Source organism: Miniopterus schreibersii, assembly GCF_964146895.1.
Source record: "Miniopterus schreibersii genome assembly, chromosome: 19".
NCBI classification, from domain to species: domain Eukaryota; kingdom Metazoa; phylum Chordata; class Mammalia; order Chiroptera; family Miniopteridae; genus Miniopterus; species Miniopterus schreibersii.
This window is the reverse complement of record NC_138119.1, coordinates 4,546,305-4,570,069: the sequence shown is the minus strand read 5'-3', so window position 1 is coordinate 4,570,069 and position 23,765 is coordinate 4,546,305. Positions and strand designations below refer to the sequence as shown.

Here is a 23,765-nt window from a genome sequence, read left to right as displayed (position 1 = left end):
CAGCCTCAGCATTCCTGAACCTCCTCAGTTGGCTTATGCAGTTTTCAAGACAAGCACCTTTTTTTTTGGCCAGGAGTCCAATGCTAGTTGGTATTCCAGGTATTCAGGAGTGGGAGAGGAGGGTGGGGAGGCGGGCAGGTGTCTGGAGCGGCTGTGTGATATACATACTTTCAGTTAACCCCATTCTAGCCTCCCCTCCGCCTCCTGCCCTCTGAGCCACCTGCAGCTAAAAGCCAAGGATTATTGGCAACCACTAGGAGTGGTCAGGAAAAGATTGTCCTTCAGAGCTTCCAGAAGAATCCAACCTTGATTTCAGATTTCTGGCTTCCTGGATTGTGAGAAAGCAAATATCTTTTATTTCAAGCCACCCAATTTTTGGTAATTTGTTACAGCACATAAATTGAGCATCTCGTGGGTACTCCATAAATAACTGCAGGTTGATACCCTTCAAAAGGAAGGATTAATTGTCTATAACAACCTAAACAAGAGGCACTTCAACAGTAATTGTAAACAACTGCAGCTGGCTCGGTGAACCCATTACATTGAGTTTCATTAACTTGACTACTCTTGAAAGATACCGATAAGACAGATAAACGATATTTGCAGCACTTAAGGTAAAAAAACCCTGATGCAATGTATTTCTTTGGTTAATGAGCTTCCATGATGGTGTAGGACATAGGGAAAAAAATGTAAAATAGAATGATAAATAAAACAGGAATAAGTAAAAAAGTTTTCACGGTATCTTTCTACATCATGAATGTGATGGATCTATATACTTTGTATTTTCAATAGATAAATATGTAATGGGTTTTGGGGGAAAAGTATTGAGTAAGTTACATTTATAGGAAAATGTCTGAAACATGGTCCCTAAATGCATTCTTATGCTGTCATTCTGATATTCTATCACCCTCTACTGGTCATTGAGCCAAATTACATTTAGTGGATTGAGGTTATAACAGCTAAAAATATTTTGTTCATTTGCTAAATCTAAAATATCTGCTCATGAATAAAAATATTATACTGAAAATAAGTGCTTCATACATTATTAGTTTGTAAAGTTCTTTGTTTCATAAGTATCATTACTATACGAATTTGCATAAAGTTAGAAAAAGAGTTACTTTTCCCTTTCCTCTCATTTTCTAGGCATAACAGGCATCCCATGGCTAAATATGATCAGTGTCTTTGGTTAAATTTATAAAAGCCACAGAGTTACAGGATTTCTGAGCTGCTTCCTTCAGTGTGGATAAACTGTTTGGTGTATGAATCAGTAAGGCCACATTTGAGAGGACTGCAGAAATGAAATCTTGAACTGTCCTTTTACGTACATTTATTTATAGACAAGAGGATGTCGTGGCTTTCTCCTTACAATTCCAAGAAGTCTGTATGAAAAGAGGCTATATACAGTCTCTAAAAAGATTAACACAGAAATTAGACTCAAATATGGAATTTTAATATTATGTAAGCCAGAATTATACTTTAAGATCTTTATTAAAATTTTTGTTATAAAATCTATTTAAGCTTCTTTAAATTTTAATAAACACTCACTAGAAATTTGCATTTAAATGGATTAAAATTCAATTTATATTACCTGATATAACCTCATTATATTAACCTAACATAACTTTATGGTATAGAAAAAAATTGGACTATTTTGAAGTTTTTCAGCATTTTCTACTTTATATATATATTTTTTGGTATTTTTTTTACTGCTTTATATTTATTTTTTCAGTTACAGTTGGCAAACAATATTACGTTTCAGGTGTACCACTTAGTGATTAGACATTTATAACTTACAAAGTGATTACCCCAATAAATCTAGTACTCATCTGACATCATACATAGTTATTACAATATTATTGACTACATTCTCTATGCTATACTTTACATCCCTGCGACTATTTTTATAACTGGCAATTTGCACGTTAATCCCTCCCCTTTTTCATCCATCCCCCTAAACCTCCTCCCATCTGGCAACCATCAATTTGTTCTCTGTATCTATGAGTTTATGTTTTATTTGCTTATTTATTTTGTTTTTTAGATTCCATATATGAGTGAAATCATAGGGTATTTATCTTTCTCTTTCTGACTTATTTCATTTAGCATAATACCCTCTAGGCCCATCCATGTTGCTGCAAATGGAAAGATTTCATTCTTTCTTATGGCTCAGTAATATTCCTTTGTATACATGTATTGTATGTTCTTCATTTGTCTATCAATGGACATCCAGGTTGCTTCCATATCTTGGCTATTGTGAATCGTGCTGCAATGGACACAGGTGTATAAATATGCGTTTTCAAATTTTTCCAGTAGATACCCAGAAGAGAGATTGCTGGGTCATAGGATAGCTCCATTCTTAACTTTTTGAGGAACCTCCATACCGTTTTCCACAGTGGCTGTACCAATTTACCTTCCTACCAGCAGTACACGAGAGTTCCTTTTTCTCCACAGCCTCTCCAACACTTATTTCTTGTCTTAATGGTAACAGCCATTCTAACAGGCGTGAGGTGGTATCTTACTGTGGTTTGGAGCAGCATTTTCCTTAGAGCTAGTGAAGCTGAGCATCTCTTCACATCTGTTGGCCATTTGCATGTCTTCTTGGGAAAAGTGTCTGTTTAGGTCCTCTGCCCATTTTTAATTGGATTGTTTTTCCTTGTTGTTGAGTTGTATCAGTTCGTAACATGTTTTGGATATTAGCTCCTTATCGGAGGCATTGTTTGCAAATCTCTCCTCCCATTCAGTTGGTTGTCCTTGTTTTGTTGATGATTTCTGTTGCTGTGCTTTTAAATGTGCTGTTGTCCCATTCATTTATTTTTGCTTTTACTTCCCTTGCCATCAGGGCTAAATTCAGAAAATCCTATCTGAGACCATGGTCCACAAATTTAGTACCTGTGTTTTCTTCTACGTGTTTTATTGTTTCAGGTCTTACATTTAGGTCTTTGAGCTGATTTTTGTGTATGGTGTCAAACAGCAGTCCAGTTTCATTCTTTCGCAGGTGGCTTTCCAATTTCCCCAGCACCATTTATCGAAGAGCCTTTCCTTTTTCCACTGTATGGCTTCTTTGTCCAAATCAGTTGTCCACACACTCCAACGGCGGGAAGGCCGCCCTCTCCGGACTCTCCGGCAGGGTCAATGGGACCCTGACTGCAGGCGATGACCTTCCCTGCGAGGCGGGGAGGCACCAGGGCACTGGACGCCGGCGTCAGGGGCGCAAGTCAGAGCAACTCACCTGCCACAGACGGAGAGTCAACACCGGGAGATGCTGGACACGCAGCTCAGGTTCCACGCAGGGCACTGAATTCACTTCCGGTCCCCTCTGTTTCCGGGTCGACTCTAGGCCGGAAGGAAGTCCGCCGTCCCAGCTTCCGGTGCGCCAACTCTCGCGTGGCGCTCGCCAGGGTTCCCGCGAGGTCGCGCGGAGGCTCCCGGTCGGAGCGCTCGACAGCCCCATAGGCGCCGGTACCCTGGCCCTGGGAGGCTCCAACCCTGGCGGCTCGGCTGGGCCGTTGCCATGGCTGCGCTGACTGCTTGGACCGGCCTCCTGGCGGCGTCGTCGTCGTCATCATCATCATCATCATCATCGAGGCCACAGCAGGTGGCAGGGCCGGAGGGCGGGATGTCCTCGCCTGGGCCCCAAGGAGAGGCGGCCTTGAGGCCTCCACCGCCCACCCCGCCGGCCGCCACCCGACGGGCCGCGCTGCGCTGGCTGCGGGGCTTCGTGCTGCCCAGGGCGGCCTGCCAGGAGGACGACGACGACTTCTTCCCCTACGCGATCCTCTTCCAAGACCTGGACCGCAACGGGGACGGGGTGGTGGACATCATCGAGCTCCGGGAAGGGCTGAGAAACTGGAGCTCCTCGTTCGGCCTGCAGTCGGAGAAGGTGATTGACCGAGGGAACATGGCCCTGGGCATCTGCGGAGACGCGGGGTAGCTGGGAAGCCACACCCGCCCCTGCTGGAGCTCCTGGCGCACAGATAGTGCCGCCGGCGACGCACGGCTCCACCTTCCTCAGATGGGCGCTGTCCGCCATGATGGACGCCTCCTCCTGGCCTTCGTGGGAGAGGCCGAGTGGGTTTCTGGTGACTTCATTCAGCATTCACTGAACCCGCACAGAGTTTCAGGAGCTGTGTTAGCTGCTGTGAATGCAGGAGTCGGAGGCCTCTTTAATTAGGTCGTTCACACTTCAGGACAGGCACAGATGGGTCCCCAGAGCTGGCGGCTCTTTCTGACCGACCCAGGGTCTGGGGCGAGTCAGACCTTGATCCATGGGGTTTCCTCTGTAGCTGATTGTTTAGGACCTCGGCTAAATGAGGGGGTGTCTTTCTTCTCTAGACGGGTCTTTGACTTGATTATTTAAAAATAGGTTCAGATGGAAGTTTCAGGGTGTCATTTATTCTACTTCCCCTCTGTCAAGTGCTAAACAGTCTTCAGATACTACCCCACTTATTTCAGCTCTGTACCAGTGAGAGGGGTGTGTGTGTATGTGTGTGTGTGTGAAGTCCAGATGTTCCCATGGCTCAGGAAATTCCTTCAGGGTTCTGTGCTCCAAAACCTGTTGCTCTGAATTAATTTTTATATCATTATCTCAGACCTGTGTCCTCGCACTCTGCTTAGTTCCTTCAGATCGGTGACTTAAACCATCTACATGGTTTTTTATATTTGTTTACTTATTTACTTCTTACTTATTTTTAAATCCTCACCTAAGGATATTTTTTTCCCCCATTGCTTTTCAGAGAGAGTGGAAGGAGGAGAGAGAGATACAGAAACATTGATGTGAGAGAGACACATCAGTTGGTTGCCTCCCACCCCCGCCCTGATGGGGGCTGGGCATCTAGCCTGCAAGGGAGGTACATGCCCTTGACTGGGATTGAACCCCAGACCCTTCAGTCCTCAGGCCTACACTCTAACCACTGAGCGAAACCGGCTAGGGCTACATGGTTTTATTTTTATTTTGTCTCTGGGCACTGTCTCTTAGAACAGTCTCTGGTTCTACTTCCTTCTCCAGCCCAGAATTCCAGGACACTGCACCTCAGCCTGTCAAGTATCTCAGGCTTCTGCTAACCTGAGAAGGGATATCAGAGAAGAAACCTGAGAGAGGTAGGAATCAGAGAGGAATGGCAGGGATACAGGCTCTCCTGAATCCCCTGAAACTCCACTGTGCCTTAAATACCTTCCTATTATGTCACTCAATGTGTTCTCTCTGGTTATATGAGTGACCTTTACTAGTCTGTAATTTCCTTCAGGGCAGGGACTGTATCTTCCTGTCTTTTGTTTGTTTTTTTGTTAATCCTCACCGGAGGATTTTTTCCCCATTGATTTTCAGAGAGAGTGGAAGGTAGGGAGGGAAGGAGGGAGAGAGGGAGAGAGATAGAAAGGGGAAGAAACATTGATGTGAGAGAGACACATCAATTGGTTGCTTCTTGCATGCCTCCCAATGGGGACTGGGGATCGAACCTGCACCCCTTCTGTGTGCATGCCGAGGCTCTAACCATAGAGCCACACCAGCCTAGGCTCTTCTTTTAATCCTTAGGACCTAGTCTCAGGGCCCAGCTCGCAGTATTTTTCAGTTCAACAAATACTAATTAAAGGCCTTTGTGTGCTGTACTTTGTGCTGGGCATTGATGGTACAAAGATGAACAGGACACGACCTGTGCCCTTGACTTGGGAATCCAGTAGAAATACAGGTGATGTGCATTTAAAAATTAGGATTATTAATTTTTTATTTACAAAAGCATAACACCCTAATGAGACTTGAACATACACTCTTACTTTATAGGTCTCAAACTATGAAGCTGTGGGTCATACTACACTTTCACATATTTTATCTCATTTAATGAGGTCTCTGTTGGCAAGAACTATGTATCTTAGTATCCTTTCAAGGTACTTGGCATTCATTGATAACTGCAGGTAAATTTTTCTAAGATTGGTGATAATTTGGAATGACATGGTGGCTATTGACTGTAGTATTGCACACTCTTTAAAATAAAAGGTTACTTGATGCACTTAGCTTTGTAGCTGTGAGTGAAAAACCAGGCTAGTGGCTGTGGATGGAAATCATAATTAGCATGAGTGAAATGGGCCAATGTTAGAATGGTACAGGGGCTTTACTTGCAACGCATCTTGGCAGTGGTTTCTTCTTTCTTGCAGGAAATTTTTAAAGCTGGAGATACCAATGCTGATTCAGGATTGGACTTCCAAGAATTTCTGCAATACCTTACAGACCATGAGAAAAAAATGAGGCTGGCATTTAACAGGCTGGACCGAAATAAGGATGGTGTGTGTATGTGTGTTTTACTCACAATTAGCTCAGCACAAATAACAATATTACAGGATATGTTTATTAGCCTTCAACTAACTCCTACTATCAAAGATTCAATTCTATTACTTGTTACGCAGTATTTCTTTAATTTCTAAGAATAATATATAAACTACATCTATTAGTGTTATAATTTCTGTTTGATTGTCATCATTTTAATAAAATAATTTTTGCCCTCTGAATTTATAGCTTCTTGGCTTAGTGAGTAGGTTTCTCCACTCTTGTGTAGTATATGAGCTGAAAGTATCATGGTAGTTTTTAAAAATGATATTTATTGTTTTCTTGATGATTTTGAAAATATTTCAGTTGCAGGAAAGTTAGATAACACAGACAAGCTCCTGAAAGAAACTGAGTTACTTGTAACTCTGCTATCTAGAGATCAGGTTTAGCATTTTAATATATTTTTATATTTCCTTTTTTGTTTTTTTGTTAATCCTCACCTGAGGGTATTTTTTCCTCTGATTTTTAGAGAGAGAAGGGAGGGGGACAGGGAGAGAAACATCGATATGAGAGAGACGTCAATCAGTTGCCACCCGCACTTGCCCCAGCAGGGGCCAGGGATCAAACCTGCAACCCAGGTATGTGCCCCTGACCAGGAATTGAACCTGAGACCTTTCGGTTCTTGGGTGGATGCTCTAACCACTGAGCACACTGGCCAGGGCAAAGGTCAACTGTTCATGAATATTCCTTTAGTGAAACAAATAAACAATAACACTAAATTAGATAAGTAATGGTCTAAAGTTAACTTCACATCAGTTTAAGGCATGTTCTGCCACCAAATAAATTTTGGTGCAAAATTTACAAAATGTCTTTTATTTTGTTTTTTGTTTTTGTTTTTTTCATTCTGGAATGTAAAGCCCTTTTTAATTAAAGTGTAGTTGATGAAATGTCTTTTAATTTTAGAGCTTTTTAGTCTTTGGGTTGTGAATATGGGATGAAAGGCCTATGAAACACATTGGCTTTTTAAGACTCTTGTGTTCTAAGTATATTTTGCCTTGTTATCTTAGAGACTTTAACTTGACACTTTTTTACTTTTTACAGGAATAATAGAAACTTCAGAACTAATTGCTACTTTGGAATCACTGGGTTTACGTATTTCTGAAGCTCAGGCAAAAAAAATTCTACAAAGGTCAGCCTTTATCCTTATTGTTAATAGTTTTCATTTTTGTTTAATATTCCCTGTTAGAAACTAATTTCCATAAATGTAGCTCCTCCTTCCCTCTCTTCCTCCCTTCCTTTATTCTAACATTGTGCAGCTACAGAATTTCCATTAAGCTCACAGCCCTCTAATAACTGCTTTTGTGAGATGGATGGAGTCATGCATAGCTTAGCGTTTGGCCATATATATATTGCGTCCAGTTTCGTAATTGCTTATAGTGAAAGGATAAATTCTACACCCATTAGTTCTTCTTGGCTAGACCTGGACATCGTACTGATCTTTCTGTTGGCAGAATGGAATTTGTTTTTTAGAATTTCCATTAAGAAAAATGCAGTTGTAAAAGCATTTCACTTAATTCCACCTTTTACTCAGACTTTAAAGAAACAACATCTGATGTATTTTTTGTTTTGAGATGCTTGAAAGTTGAGTAAATCCTGAATGTCACATGTTAAAAAGTGAGTCTTTTCTTTAAATTCATAAATAAAAGGTTATTTTAATGTTGATTTTAAAAGCTATAAGTAGAGAGAAAAGGGTTAGAGGTAAAAATACTATTAGAAGAGTCAAAAGGTATAAGGCTCATCTTCAGTCAGTTTTATTCATTCATTCAACAGACATTTACTGAGTGCTCAGTGCTAGCAATACAAAGGTGACTTTAAATAGCCTTTCCCTTTAAAAGAGCACAGGCATGTGTTTGAGAAATACAAATAAATAATTAAAAAGCAATACAAAAGAAATTCCATCAAAGTTACCAAAAAACAAGGAAAGTCTGAGAAACTGTCATGCCAAGAGGAACCTAAGGTGACATGACTACATGGAAATCCTAAAACAAATAAGGGACATTAGTTAAAAACTAAGGAACTCTGAGTAAAGTGTGAACTTTAGTTAATAACGTATCAATATTGATTTATTAATTGTAATAAATGTACCATCATAACGTAAGATGTTGCCATTAGGGGAAACTGGTGTAACTCTCTGTGTTGTATTCTCAAAAAATCTTTTTTTAATCCTCACCTGAGGATATGTTTTATTGATTTTTAGAGAGAGAGAGGAGGGGAAAGAGAGAGAAACATTGATCTTTTGCCTCCCTTACGTGCTCTTACTGGGGATTGAACCCACAATCTAGGTATGTGCCCTAACGGAATTGAACCCACAACCTTTTCGTGTATGAAACGATGCTCCAACTGACTGAGCCACCCGGCCAGGAATATATTTTCAATTCTTCTTAAAAAATAAAGTCTATTAAATATGAAAATACAGCAATATTCATGAAGTCCAAAGGAGTGGCTTTTACAATAAATATGTAAGAAGCATGTAATGCGTTTTTATAAATGTAGTAAGCACAATTTTTTTTTAAATTTCAGCATTGATACTGATGGGACAATGACAATAGACTGGGATGAATGGAAGTACTACTTTTTACTTCATCCTGCAGCAAATATCAATGAAATTGCTGGTTTCTGGAAGCGTTCTACTGTAAGATTACTTTGTACTTTATTTTTATTTGTCATAAATGTCATAGCTGTTATTATGGTCATACAATTCCTATAATACTTCCAGCCTCAGTGACTAAAATAACAGTATTCTCTCTCACACTGTTTTACTAATTTAATGAGGAGTGTTAGTATTATATATACAAACACAGCTACCATGATTTCTTTGTTTGCTAAAACCTAGAACTTAAAATGGATGCCCATCTGCTGAAAGGGCTTCTTTTGTGTTTCAGATAAATTACTCTGGTAGAGTCCACTGTCCTAGAAAAGTAGAAAAGTTACGTACTCTTCTTTATTCACAGATATCATGTGCTCTGTTTGGGCTTCTGTCATAGGAAATGTAAAGTCAGGTTAAGGCTCAACATTTTAGAGTCAGAAAGGATCAAAGATGTCACCCCCTCTCCTCTTTTTATGTAACCATTCGCCTCGGAGTTGTGAGGAACGAATGAGGTTTTGTAATTAGGAACTTTTTTTCTTATGCAGGGGTTAAGTCAATTATTTGTTCGTGACATCCTATTTGTATCCATCCTTGTGACTTCTTACCCCCCCCCCCCACTTCATAGACAATATAGGGGGGGATTAAGAGCATAAGATTTGGAGTCAGACTGCCTAGGTTTGAATTTCACATCTGCCACCCACTAGTTATAGAACCCCTCTGTGCCTCAGTTTCCTCAGTTATATACTAGGGATAATAATATTAAGAGCTCTGATAATTAAATTAGTAAGTTAGTGTATTTAGAAAAGGGCTAAACAGGTAATATATGTGTTCAGTGAATGTTACTTATTATGGTAGACACTTAGTCTCATGTTCCATCTGTGTCCTTGAATGTAGATGCATTCTTAGGAATCACATAGTGTTGCTTCATGTGTGCGCTTTAACTCACACAGATAGTCTTGTGCTGAGGGCCACATCAGATTTCTTTTTTTTTTTTTTTTATATGTATCTTTATTGATTTCAGAGCGAGGAAAGGAGAGGGAGAGAGAGAGATAGAAACATCAATGATGAGAGAGTCATTGATCAAGCCCACAACCCGAGCATGTGCCCTGACCAGGAATTGAACTCCGATCGCCTGGATCCTAGGTCGACGCTCAACCGCTGAGCCACACCCGGCTGGGCCACATCAGATTTCATGCACTGATCATGCGACATTATGTTTTAAGATTTGTTATGCATTCATCTGGCTTATTGCTTCTGACTACTGCATAGCATGTGTGTAACATCTCCCTTTACCCATTCTCCTAGTAATAGACATCTAGGTTTTCTCCAGTTCCCCACCCACAAAATGCTTTTCTTTTATGTATCTGAAAGAGTGTCATTTGGATTTCTGAGTCAGAAGGAATATGCATTTATAAATTTTACTAGGGTATCCAGTCTTCATTTTCCAAAATGCCCTCTAACCATGTTATTTGCCAGAATGGCTTGCTGGGGCAGCTCACTCCCACAGCAGTGCAGGGTGGTTTTTTCTTCTCTATAGATTACTGTTACTGGGCATTATCCAGTTTTCTGTATTTGCCATTTTGTAGGGCATAAAGTGATATCTTGTTGGTTTAATGTGCATTTCACTGGTTCCTAGTGCATTTTAAACTTCTCTTCATGTAAGTTTTTTTTGTTTTTAAATCTTCTCCTGGTGATATTTTTCCATTGTTTTTCAGAGAGAGTAGAAGGGACAGAGAGAGAAACATTGATGTGAGAGAGAGACATCGATTGGTTGCCTCCCCCATAAGCCTGGACCAGGGCCAGGGATCGAGCCTGCAACCGAGGTATGTGCCCTTAGCTGGAATGGAACCCAGGACTCTTCAGTCTGAGGGCTAACACTCTAATCACTGAGCCAGACTAGCTAGGGCTCTTGATATAAATATTGTACATTCATGTGCTTTTCTCTGCATTGTCTGTTTTTTCAGATTTATTGAGATATAAATGGTATATAACATTGTTCAAGTTAAGGTATACAACATGATATTTGATACACTTATATATTGTGAAATGATTACCCCAGTAGGGTTACTTAGCACCTCATCACCTCACATAATATTCCTATTTTATGCTAAGAACATTTAAGATTTACTCTCCTAGCAACTTTCAAGCATGTGATAAATGCTGTGTAGTTAAATATAGTCACGTGCTGTACATGAGATCCCCAGACCTTACTCATCTCGTAACTGGAAGTCCCGTTTAACCAATGTCTCCCCATTTCCTCCATTTTCCCCATTTCCCAGCCCCTGACATTCTACTCTCAATTTCTGTGAATTTGGCTTTTTATTTCTATTATTATTTTTTACTTCGGACAGGAAGTAGGGTTTATTGTTGGGTGTAAGGAGGGGGCAGCACTGAGACTCTCATGAGTGCAGGGCCCACCATTCATCCAGGGGACCACAATTAGGCATGTATTTGATCCCACAGCCTTCTGGGACGAGCGGCTTTTGAGCCACCATGTCTTCAGACTCATCTGCATTAAACTTAGTAAAACCCCACTGCTTGGAGATGTGGATCTTCTGGCGGCCAAGTTCAGGGAGCTTGAACTTGGCTCTGCGTAGGGCCTCAGTCACATACTCCTTGTCTGCATCTTGGTGCAGATGGCCATGATGATGTGGCCAATGTGGACCCTGGCCACTGTGCCCTAGGGTTTCCCAAAGGCTCCCCCGCATACCTGTCGAGCCTGTTAGCCCCAGCACAGGACCACATCCTGTTGATGTGGAAGATGTGGCAGGGGTGGGGCCGCGCTTGGTTGTGAAAGTCATCTTTGCCATAGCTTTTCACCATGTACTTGTTGGCACAAATAGAGCAGCCTCCAGGGCTTCAGAGGAGAGCTGCTCATGTTTGTCTGATACCCCGTGGCCACAGTCGTCCACTTTTGCCTTCTTCTGTCCCAGGTCAAAGATGTGGATGTTGGCATCAGGGACCCCTTCGCAGAAGCGAGACTTTGGGTACGGCTGTTCTTATAATACCCGTAACACTGGGCGGGGCGCCGGCCCTTGGTGACACCAGGATCTTCAGTGGCATGCCGAAGGGAAAGAGACTATGAATTTGGCTTTTTAGTTTCCACGTATAAGTAATGCCATACAGTATCTTTCTATGTCTGACTTATTTAACTTAGCATAATATCCTCATGGCCCATCCATATTATTGCAAATGGCAGGATTTCCTTCTTTCTTATGGCTGAATAATAAACCATTGTGTATGTATATATATTTCTGGGTATATATGTGTATATGTGTGTATATATGTGTATATATATCTTGCCAACATTTGTTATTTCTTTTTTCTTTTTTAGGTAATAGCCATTCAAACAGGTGTGAGGGAATAACTCATTGTGGTTTTGATTTGCATTTCCCCAATGATTAGTGATATGGAACATCTTTTCATATATATGGACATTTGTATGTCTTCTTTGGATAAATGTCTCTTTAGTTCTTTTGCCCACTTTTTTCATTGGATTTTGTTATTGAGTTGTATGAGTTTTAAAAATATATTTTGGATATTAACCCCTTATCAGCTATGTGATTTGTAGATATTTTCTCCCATTTTGTAGGTTGCCTTTTTATATTACTGATTATTTCTTTTGCTGTGCAGAAGCTTTTTGGTTTGATGTAGTCCCACATATTTTTTGCTTTTGTTAATTATGCTTTTGGTGTCAAATCCAAAACATCATTACCAAGACCAATGTCAAGGAGCTTTTTTGCTGTGTTTTCTTGTAGGAGTTTCACATGTTTAAGTCTTTAATTTATTTTGAGTTAATTTTTATAAGTGATGTGAGATAGGAGTCCACTTTCATTCTGCTGTATGTGATTATCCAGTTTTCCCAGCACCATTTATTGAAGAGACTGTCCTTTTCCACTGAGTATTCTTGGCTTCTTTGTCAAATATTAGTTGATTGTATAAGTCAGGGTTCATTTCTGGGCTCTCAGTTCTGTTCCATTTATGTGTCTCTTTTTATGCCAGTACCATACTGGGTTGACTACCATAGCTTTATAGTATAGTTTGAAAGCAGGAGTGTGATGCCTCTAGTTTTGTTCTTCTGGTCTGAGGATTACTTTGGCTATTCAGGGTCTTGTGATTCTACATGCATTTTGGGATTTCTTTTCTATTTCTGTGAAAAATGCCATTGGAATTTTGATGGTGATTGCATTGAATCTGTAGATGGCTTTGGGTAGTATGGACATTTTAACAATATTGATTCTTCCAATCCATGAGCACAGCATATCTTTCTATTTATTTGTGTCTTCTTCAATTTCTTTCATCAGCGGGAATTGATTTTACATTAAACCTATATCTGAATGCATTATTAAAAATTATTTGGTCTAGTACCAGTGAGGTGAAAGATGAAAAAAAAATCTTGTGGTTTTTTTGGTCTTTGTAAAAAGTTATCCTCTTACTTTATCAAGTGTTTGCATTTTTCTCTATCATCTAATTCTGATTTTACATTTTATCAGATAATTGACATAGGGGAGAGCATAGCTATTCCAGATGAATTTACTGAGCAAGAAAAGCGTTCTGGAGATTGGTGGCGGCGATTGGCGGCAGGAGGAATAGCTAGCATGATTTCAAGGACGTGCACCGCGCCTTTTGACCGCTTGAAACTCATGATGCAGGTAGATTGCATGGTCACTGGCCCTTACGCGTTAAAGTCACCTGAAAATCCTTGATAACTTGCAAAGGAAATGTTTTGATACATTTCATACTAGTCATTAAAGTTGTACATTTTTTTAAAATGTAAATTGTCTTATTTTCAATATTAAAAAATTTCTTAAAGATGCTTGTATACTGTTTAAATGAATTTTCATTTGAAATAATAATAGAACCAACCACTCTATTAGAAGTTTTTTCAAAAACATAAGTCTACTAAAGAAGTGATAAGACACCATTAGTCTAATTTATTAGTTATTTCTAGACTCTGACACCTACCTAATAGCCTAGTTTTACTCTACTATTTCAGTACTAAGAATATTTCTAAAATGGAAGTTAAGTTACCAGAGTGGGTTATTGATTAATATCTCATTAGAAGTAGTGTTGTCTAATTACCTTTTATTTTACTGAGTAATGGATTGTTAACAGTAGTTATAATATAGTGTATGGCTTAATCTGTGAAGTAATTAAAATTTTATATTTGCTGAATACTTTCTCTGCAAGAATACAAAAATTAATAATCCACAATCTAGTGAACTTAAATTTGTAATTAAATTTACATACCTTGTTTTTTATTGTCTTTTGGAATTTTGGTAACATCGTGACATTTGGTAATGGATTATGAATAGCTGGGGTGTTTTTTGGTTGATGTCTGATCTTATTTTCGACTGACTCATATTTAGAGGTAGGAGCTGTCAGAGTGGACAGCCTCCATCTCTTGGCAGTCTGTTCCTGGTGCTTTTCTTTGTCTTCCTTCATTCTCCTATCCAAATTCTGTAGCCTCTTTACTCTGAGCCTCTTTGTTAGTTTTATTACTATGCTACTTCTTCAGAGCCATGGCCGATGTGTGTGTTGCAGGACATGTGGAGCAACAAGGTACTGAATCTTGGGGACTTTGGTCTTGGGTTTCACACCTTCTATGTTTTGAGGCTTTCTGACAACACGCTGATGCACTGATGGGCATCATCATCTTTAGAGAGATTGGAAAGTTTGCAGATCTGCCAGCTCTTTTGGGCCCCAGGCAATGAGGCACAGCCATATTAGTTAGTCTGAGAATATCTTCTCTTTTTTTTCTAGGTTCATAGTTCACAGTCAAGAAGAATGAGATTAATTGGTGGGTTTGGACAGATGGTAAAAGAAGGAGGAATTCGTTCTCTTTGGCGAGGAAATGGTGCAAATGTTTTCAAAATTGCACCTGAGACGGCCATCAAGATTGGGGCCTATGAACAGGTAAATGCTGTTGTCTGTGGAATTTTATAACAAAGATCAGATTTTAAATTGAATGTTTAAAAAGTTTAGGCTTTCATGAGAGAAAATGAGTGTGCTCAAGCAGTAGATATCAACTGAAATATGAGTGACTTTGTACATTCTCATTTGATTACTTTTTGTTTTCATATTGCTATTGTTTATAAAAGATGTCCCATGGATTATAGTATATTACCATAACTGATGTGTATTAGTAGTTCTTTTAATTTTAGTGTTGCAGTGAAGGAAGCCCTCACAAAATATTTCAATATTGGTTTCCCTTTGAGCAGTTTGAATGCTTTATTTAAAATTTGTTAATCTGATATAGGACTTTGATTTTGCTTAAATAATTCACTTTGAGATGAGCTATGTTTATTTTTTTTTTAAATGAAGAATCCAATTTTTCTTTTCTTTTTTAAAATATATCTTTATTGATTTCAGAGAGAGGAAAGGAGAGGGAGAAAGAGATAGAAACATCAATGATGAGAGTCATTGACTAAGCCCGCAACCCGGGCATGTGCCCTGACCAGGAATCGAACCCTGATCGCCTGGATCCTAGGTTGACGCTCAACCGCTGAGCCATGCCCGGCTGGGTGAGCTATGTTTATTTTTAAGTAGTGCAAGTTATTAGTGTTACATAAGAGTCCAAGAGTGCTCTTTGCACGTCTCAGGTTTTCTGTTTTCCGCAGGCTCCGATAACTTTGGAGAAGGCCCAAAGGCAAAAAATGCAAGATGCCTTAGTTCATGTCTCCTAGATCTTGCTAAAAGCAGCAAGGAGTGGTCAACACTGACCAACATGCTGATATTTTATAGTCAGTTTTCCTAGAACTTCAGGCTCAGAAAGCACATGGTTTAACTTCCCAGTTATCACAGGAGGTAGTTTCATCAAGCATTTCCACAAAGCACTGGACAGATCACCACCTCCTTAGGTTGCAGTATCTGTGTCCTAACAGTAAAGCTAGACCATGTATTGTAGGTTTTAGTTATGACAGTACCCTACAGCTAGTAACCAATTTCTGTACTGGTTAGGGTTCATTCTAAGCTGTTGTAACAAAGAGAGACCAAAATACAGTAGCTTCATTATGTTAGAGGCAAGTGGTCCAGGGCTAACAGTATAGCTCTGCCATCTTCAGCACATGGCTTCAAAGGTCACAACCATGTGCCATTTCCCAGGTGGAGGAAAGAGGAGTCCAAGCATCTTTAAGGAGATGTCTCAGAATTTGCATACCCAACTTCCCTTCCTATCTCATTAGCCAAATTGAGTCACTGAACCACCCAACCTAGCTGCAAGGGAGGCGATGGAAATGTAGTTTATAGTGGAGTTGGCTCCATTACTAAAACGAAGTTGATGATAACGGTTACTGGGAACAGACAATGGTGTCTGCCACGTGAACCAAACCAGTCGCACTTCCCGATGGGGAGCCGCTGATGTGAGAACCAGTCAGTTCTTAGGAGCTGAATTGTATTGATGAGAGACCACTGGAAAAGGCAAATGGGAAAGCATCTTGCCTAGGAGGAGACAAGATAACCTGCTTCCAAGGCTGTCTTGGATTCTAAATGAGTTTCCATTTTCAGTCTCATGAAACTTGACTGACTTAGTTCCTGTGAAGCCTGACCTTTAGGCTGATATTTATGTTTTCCTTATTTCCACGTGTGCTATTGTAGTAGCCTCCCAGTTTTCTTGAGCTAACCAGAATAAACTGTTCTGTGTAACAAACCGAGCCTTTTGCATCAGGTTACTATTCCTGATTACCCAGTAGCCAAAGAATCTTAAGTACCTTCCACATGGAAGGTGTGGGGCTAAAAAGAGAAAAGATACAGTCCCTGCCACCTTTGTGTTATTTGTATACCTTTTATGAAATAGTATGACATTCATGAATGTGCTTAAGTGACTTAATATTGCCAACTTACTCTGCAGAAGGAAAGGGAAAAGATTCTTATTACCTTAGACAATTGCATAAAAATTGAAATCAAGTATTCTACTAGATGCTAATATCAGGTGTCTAGAATACTTTTACAAATAATTTTGTAGTATTAATGTTATAAACTTAGAAACAATATATATTTCATTTCAGTAATATTGTACATTTAATATTTTTATTTATACAGTATAAGAAATGGCTTAGTTTTGATGGTGCTAAAATAGGAATTTTTGAGAGATTTATAGCTGGATCATTGGCTGGTGTAACTGCTCAGACCTGTATTTACCCCATGGAGGTATGTACTATTATAAAATTTTAGCTAAAGTAATGCTTCATAACTTTTTAAGAAATAAATGAATCCCATATCAAGAATTTGTTCAATAAACAATTTTATAGCTATAAGATTTAAATCCCATATCAAGTATCAGTTGGCCTCAGTGTATTTTTTTGTTGTTTAGGATAAAGGTAGTATTATAGATGCACCAAGAAGATAACAGTGACGTCGTCTGCTGTTTAATTGACTTACTCATTAATACTGCATACCCACTCTGTGTGAGGTACTTTTCTAGATCCAGAGATGAGTCAGACAGTCATTTGGTCATGGAGCTTCTTATAGTCTAGAAGGGAGACAAAACATGTATATCCATGATGATGGTCCAACATAGAAAATACAGATTTTAGAAGAGAGAGCAATAGGAAGTATTAGTGGAAATTTAGAGGGGAGAAATTATTTCCAGCTAGGGATTTCATGAAAGACATGAATAGAATGTGTGAGTTTGGCTTAGAATTGGACATTCAGAGATGTTGGGTAAGAAGAAAGTGCACTGCCCTGGAGAGGTTAGAGTTTTAAGACTGGGGTTATCCAGAGTGTAGGGTCCTGCAGAGAAGGTCATAAAACAAAGGGTTTCCACCTGCTTGCTCAGTGGCGCTCCCTTAGGACACACAGTTTGCCCAATCAAGACAGAGTTGAGACTTTTTTATTTTTTATGTTGGCTTCTTTGGAGAGTTATTTATCCTATCATACTATGTAGAGCTCCCTTAAATTCATTTAATGGAAGTTAAGAGGACAAGGAGTGAGGTTCTGTCAGAAGAATTACATTGAGCAGCGTACTGATCACAGTCACCTACTGGAGCCCACTGTGGCCCTCGTAGCCTCTCTTATGTTACTGCTTCATGAGCACACAATGAGCCCAAGTCATATTAAATTATAGTTTATAGGCCTCGTAGCCTCTCTTATGTTACTGCTTCATGAGCACACAATGAGCCCAAGTCATATTAAATTATAGTTTATAGGCCTCACTGCTGCCCTAGTCCCCAGAGTATGTATTTAAATGTACATAGAATTTTCTTCACTTGAACAAGACTGTGTACTTTTTTAAAACTTGGATTTTGGCTGTAGTTGCTTTATTTTGAAGCAATAATGGTGTCTCCAATCATTTGTTTCATAATATGTTGCTTTACAGCCCAGTAAGGGAGGTTGAGTGGATGTATCCATCAGAGCCACGATGAGTCATATTCTCCTGTTAAAAAAAGCTGTAATACTATATCAGTTCATTATTGAGTGAGTTAGTAAGAAATCAAAATTAGGTGTAGGATTGCTTTCTTTTTTGATTTCTCTGATAATTAGTAAACATTGTGCTATAATACAGTTTCCTAGGTTGCTAGATAAGCTGAGTGACTCTGATTAATGTGTTTTTACTACATTATCTCACATTCAGGTTATAAAGACCAGACTGGCTCTCAGTAACACTGGACAGTATTCAGGGATTCTTGACTGTGGCAAGAAGCTCCTGAAACAAGAAGGTGTCAGGACCTTCTTCAAAGGCTATATCCCCAATTTGCTCGGCATTATCCCCTATGCAGGCACAGACCTCACTGTTTACGAGGTAAGTTTATTCTTGTAATGTAACATCATGTGTGAGATGGGAAAACTTGGTACAATAATAGATTTTATTCTAAAAACCTGGTTATAAATGACTTTTCACGAAATAGCTTCTGACCAAGAAGTGAATTGAATGGTTTTCTCTGGCTTTTCATATATATGTTAGTTGTCTGGTATTCTAATAATTTTTTGTTTGGTGTTTTTTTGGTGTGTGAATTAGTTTTTGGTAATAATAATTATAGACCAAAATGCTGACAAAATGGTGGTTCTCATCTCTGGATCATACCAGAATTACCAATGTTTGGATCAATAAAAATATTCTTGGGCTACATCCCAAGATACTCTGATTTAATTATTCCTGGGAGAGGCCTGGCATTCAGGCTTTGTGACTCTCTAGGAGAATCTGATACACGGTTAAGATGGAGAAAACAGAGATATTATTGCACAGTTGTGAAAATGAGAATAGTGGAAAGGAAACGGTTTTTGGGGAGGCAGCATGGAGCCAGGGCAGGTATCCTGACAGTGTGGTGCTGAATAGGCAGGACTCCAGGTCCCTCCCCTTTCAGCCATTTTATTTTTATGACCATGTAACCCTTTCAGGTAGACTATCTTAACAACACTCCTCTGGTCATAAGAACCAGACGAGAGCATGTGACTGGCATAGCTTCCATCCATTCTCAGTATGGGAAGGACAGCTCTCTAGGCACAGGCTCAGTGGTATTTTTGGCAGGTGGTACCACCATCACAAGAAAGATAGCCAGTTTCATTTAGCCCTTAAAAAAATATGCTGACTTCTTTTTGGTAGAAGTTTAAAGTATTGAATATTATAATGTGTACTTTTTTCCCTGTTTGTTTTCTTGTTTCTGTGATCTTACTAAATAATTTCATTGCTCCTGTTTAATGTTGGCCTCCCTCCACTCTTTAATTTCTACTGTTCATACCAGAGTGATATTATACATTTCTCTCTCTATTGTTACACACCGAGCAAAGACATATTTGAAATTTTTTTTTTTAAAGCATCAAATTATACATTTCATAGTAAATTGTCCCAGTATGTAACTGTCAAGTTGTATCCTTTAATAAATGAACAGTTCGAAAACCACTTAGTGATATTTTAAACCCACTGTTGCAAAATAATTCCTTCCAGCTACTTTCATGCAAGGAACAGCAAATATGGAAAGATGAATCTTTCTTAAAAGTTGAGAAATTATGGTTTTGTTAACCTAGAGTGGATTAGCAGTCTTTTCTATAATCTGTAAATCCTCGAGACTCCGGAATTTTGCTTGGGTCATTGAAGAGCATTACAAGCCAAACAGTCAAGCAAAATGAAACGAACAAAACCCCAAATAAACAGAACCTACACAGATACAAACATAAGAGAAGGTAACTGAGGTTGTATGACTCCTTTACTTGGGAACATCTGCATGCCCTGTCCCTGAGAGGACAGCGGGGACAGGGGACAGCCTCCTCTGTACAGGGATTAGAAACAACCTTCTGTAAAGATCGTGGAAAGAACCATTACTGAAGTCAAGCCATCAACCTGGACTCCCATTGATCATCTTTGTGACCTGATACCTTAGTCTCTCTGAATGAGCTTCCTTGTTGATAAAATGTATGAAATGGAGACAACAGTTCTGACTTGTCAGGTTTCTATAGGAATTAAATGACAAAAACGCTCAGTATAATTTCAGAATCAAGCAGCTACTCAGGAATGTTTACTGAAGTTGTTGAGCAATGAATTTATTCTGCTTCTGCTTGCACAGTGGATAAAGGACGTTTATTGCTTTCTTCTCTTCCAGCTTTTGAAGACCTATTGGCTAGAACATTATGCAGGAAACTCTGTGGACCCCGGGATAATGATTTCTCTGGGATGTAGTACCGTGTCTCACACGAGTGGTCAGATAGCCAGCTTCCCTCTGAGCCTTCTTAGAACACGCATGCAGGCTCAAGGTGAGTGGGGTATGTGTGTATTAAATGAAGTAATAATAAGTTTAAAAAGTTAATAATTAATATTCAGGTTTCCTGTAACCATATTCTTAGAAACCAGCTGCTATGATGGTGTACTAAGAGCTATTAAATTTGAAGTGTTGTTCGTGCAACTGAGATAAGGGAATTTTTGGTTTACTTAATTTTTTTTTTTTAATTAAAAAAATATCTTTATTGATTCCAGAGAGAGGAAGGGAGAGGGAAGGAGAGATAGAAACATCAATGACGAGAGAGTCATTGATTCGCTGCCTCCTGTACACCCCCAACTGGGGATGGAGCCTGCAACCCAGGCATGTGCCCTGACCAGGAATCAAACTGCAATCTCCTGGATCCTTGGTCAGTGCTCAACCGCTGAGCTATGCCTGGCCAGGCAGGTTTACTTAATTTTAATTAATTTAGATTTAGATAGTGTCATGTGTCTAGTGACTAGGATATTGGACTGCAGAGGATATTCTGTGGGTAGAGAGAGAGGTGTACTCTGAAGGAATTTCAGCCCCTATAAATTCTCATTAATCACTGGACCATCTTAATGTATAAAAATTAAATACTGAATCACACTGATTTTTGTCTTCAATTTATAGCCCTGAAGGAAAAAGGAAAAACTTCTATGATTCGTCTCATTCAAGATATATATAAAAAAGAAGGGAAAAGGGGATTTTTCAGGGGCCTCACCCCAAACATCTTAAAAGTGCTCCCTGCAGTGATTGTCGGCTCCGTGGTTTACGAGAAAGTGAAAAGGCAGTTTGGACTAATTTAGAAGTGAAATTGTTGTCATTACTCTGATCACTTAATTGTAAGATAATACCTGGGTTATAAAGAAAAATTGGTCTTTTCCTAAAAGGGGGAAAAAAGCATCAAATAATCGTTAAAACATTTTCTCTTTGTTATAAAAATCTATAAATTAAGTAATCATTTTGGTAAAGTTCCTTAATTTAAAGTCTTTAATACTCACAGAATTCTGTTTACATCTCCTCCCTCGAATCCTAACTTGAACCTCCTTTCTGTTGGGTTTACAGGTACTGTAGTAACATTGTAAACATTTGGTTAGTGGTCACAGTTTGTGTTAACCTTTTTGTAGTTAAACAACTTTTTTTTTTTAAAGCTGAGCTTGAAATTGTTTTATTCACTAAAAGAAAAATCAGTGCACTTAAAATTGATGTTACAGCAAACGATCAGAGTTTATTTGTCTTCTTTAAGCAGAATGGAAAGTTGGTCTCAGGGTTCCTTTTGCCAGAGCGTGGATGGAATAATGGTGTGCGATAAAGTATCCTCACTTCTCTGGGTACCTCTCCTTGCAAATCTAAATGCCATTGGTTCATTTTTATTCTTGATATTTGCAGCTGTTAAAAGGGAGTCAGCATTGAGAACAAATCAGCATTGAACACATTTCTGTTTATCATCTAGTAGAAAAAAATTGTAGAGGAAGAATTTAAAAATTAAATGCGTTATTTAATACTTGTTGAAGCAGTTCTTATTCAACTTAGGAGTTGACGGAGCCAGGCCTTTGACATCCTAAATATCTCCTTTCACTTTTATTAAAAAAGAAAAAACAAAAAAAGAATCCTAGTCTCTGTTGGAATTATTTATTTCACTAAGAGTGAGGTGAGAGTGGCAATGGGCTGCTTGGTCACAATATGCCTCAAATGACAAACCACCCAGCTAACCTGACTAATGCCCAGTCTTTGAGTCTTAGCCTTGCTGATCCAAACATTTGCCTTTATTAATTTCCTCAGGATGATCAGTTTCTTGGTGATAGATTAATTAAAAATTACTCATGCCGGCCAGCATGGCTCAGTGGTTGAGCATCAACTTAGAATCCAGGAGATTGCAGTTTGATTCCTAGTCAGAGCACATGGCCTGGGTTTTGGGCTTGATCTCCAGCAGGGGGCATTCAGGAGGCAGCTGATCAGTGGCTTTCTCATCATTGATGTTTCTGTCTCTCCCTCTCCCTTCCTCTCTCCGAAATCAATAAATGTATATATTTTTAAAAATTACAAGATTGAGACACATATCACAACTCAAAGTTGTTAATTTAGAGGGGAGCTTCCTACTTCCCACAAACCTGAACACTTTCATCCCTTCTCCAGGCACACTGTTCCCTGGTATCAAAGTGCCTGGGAAACCAAATAAGTAATGAGAAGATGGGTCTGGAATTAGAACAAAGAGAAGAAGGTATTTTTGAGGAGTGTTTTACTCAGATCCATCCCAGTTAAGGTGGGAGGAGTTGGGGACCTTGTTCATAAGGGAGAGGATGGGAGACCTGGAGTAGGAGAGAGAGGAGACTTGTAGAACTTGAGCTAAACTCAGCCACGGATGCCCCAAGGGAGGAAGGCAAAACTCATTTGAGATACAGGACTGTGCAAGAAACTTGAGTGATGGTGGTAGCTGTGCAGATGTTTTAAAAGCCTTCCAAATCGATGAAACATGTTGAGCAGTAATGTGGAAATGGGAGGCCCATGGAGCATTAGGGCATCACCGGTAGCCTAGTCATTTTCAAACACACGATGCCTAGGAGGGTATGGTGAGATGTGCGGCTACCGCTGTAGGTTGGTGGCTTTGAGTGATAATCACGTGCTCTGGTAGAAGATAACTGACAACAGAACCATTGAAAGGGGGACACAGAGCCAGTGAGTCCAAGTAGGATGGTGTTGCTGTAGCTGAGTTATAGTGATGACTTCTACAAGGGCTTCTCTTTAGGGGAGGTGGACCCAATTACTGTATCAGAGTCAAAGTCCAATGCTGTCTTTATTTTTAATTAAAAAATTAAACTTGATTAAGTGCCTGCTCTGTGCCAGGTATTATTTCAAAGCACTTTAAAAGGTTCTCTTGTTTCATTCTAACAACCACGCTAGGAGGTTGAGATGATTATCCCAATTTTCAGTTGAGGAACTGAGTTTAGAGAGGTCAGTGCTTTGGGCAGATCTTTTAACCCTCCCTCCCTCCCTCCCTCCCTCCCTCCCTCCCTCCCTCCCTCCCTCCCTCCCTCCCTCCGTCCCTCCGTCCCTCCGTCCCTCCGTCCCTCCTTAAAGATTGTGCTCAGCCCTCACTCTCAGGGCCTCTGTTTCACACGAAGGCCTACTGTCTACCACAACCTTGGCTATGGCTTGGACATTCTGTAAAATATCTTAAAGTGATGATTTAGCC

At 39.5% G+C, this 23,765-nt stretch overlaps 1 protein-coding gene and 1 pseudogene across 2 annotated transcripts; one reads left to right on the top strand and one right to left on the bottom strand.

Annotated features, from left to right (window-relative positions):
* Window positions 1-3,508: 3,508 nt before the first annotated feature.
* LOC308549319 (mitochondrial adenyl nucleotide antiporter SLC25A24-like) lies at window positions 3,509-21,378 on the top strand (the record flags this gene model as incomplete). Its single annotated transcript, XM_081121865.1, is given in 11 exon segments — window positions 3,509-3,889; window positions 3,891-3,974; window positions 6,145-6,271; window positions 7,355-7,442; window positions 8,834-8,945; window positions 13,394-13,552; window positions 14,664-14,816; window positions 16,941-17,048; window positions 18,472-18,639; window positions 20,435-20,585; window positions 21,203-21,378. Coding segments are annotated over 11 exon segments (1,707 nt in total).
* On the bottom strand, window positions 11,300-12,925 carry LOC308548892 (large ribosomal subunit protein uL16 pseudogene; annotated as a pseudogene). Its single transcript has 2 exons — window positions 12,911-12,925; window positions 11,300-11,934 (listed from the first exon to the last, which is right to left on the bottom strand). The product of its transcript is annotated as a large ribosomal subunit protein uL16 pseudogene (transcript).
* Window positions 21,379-23,765: the final 2,387 nt, after the last annotated feature.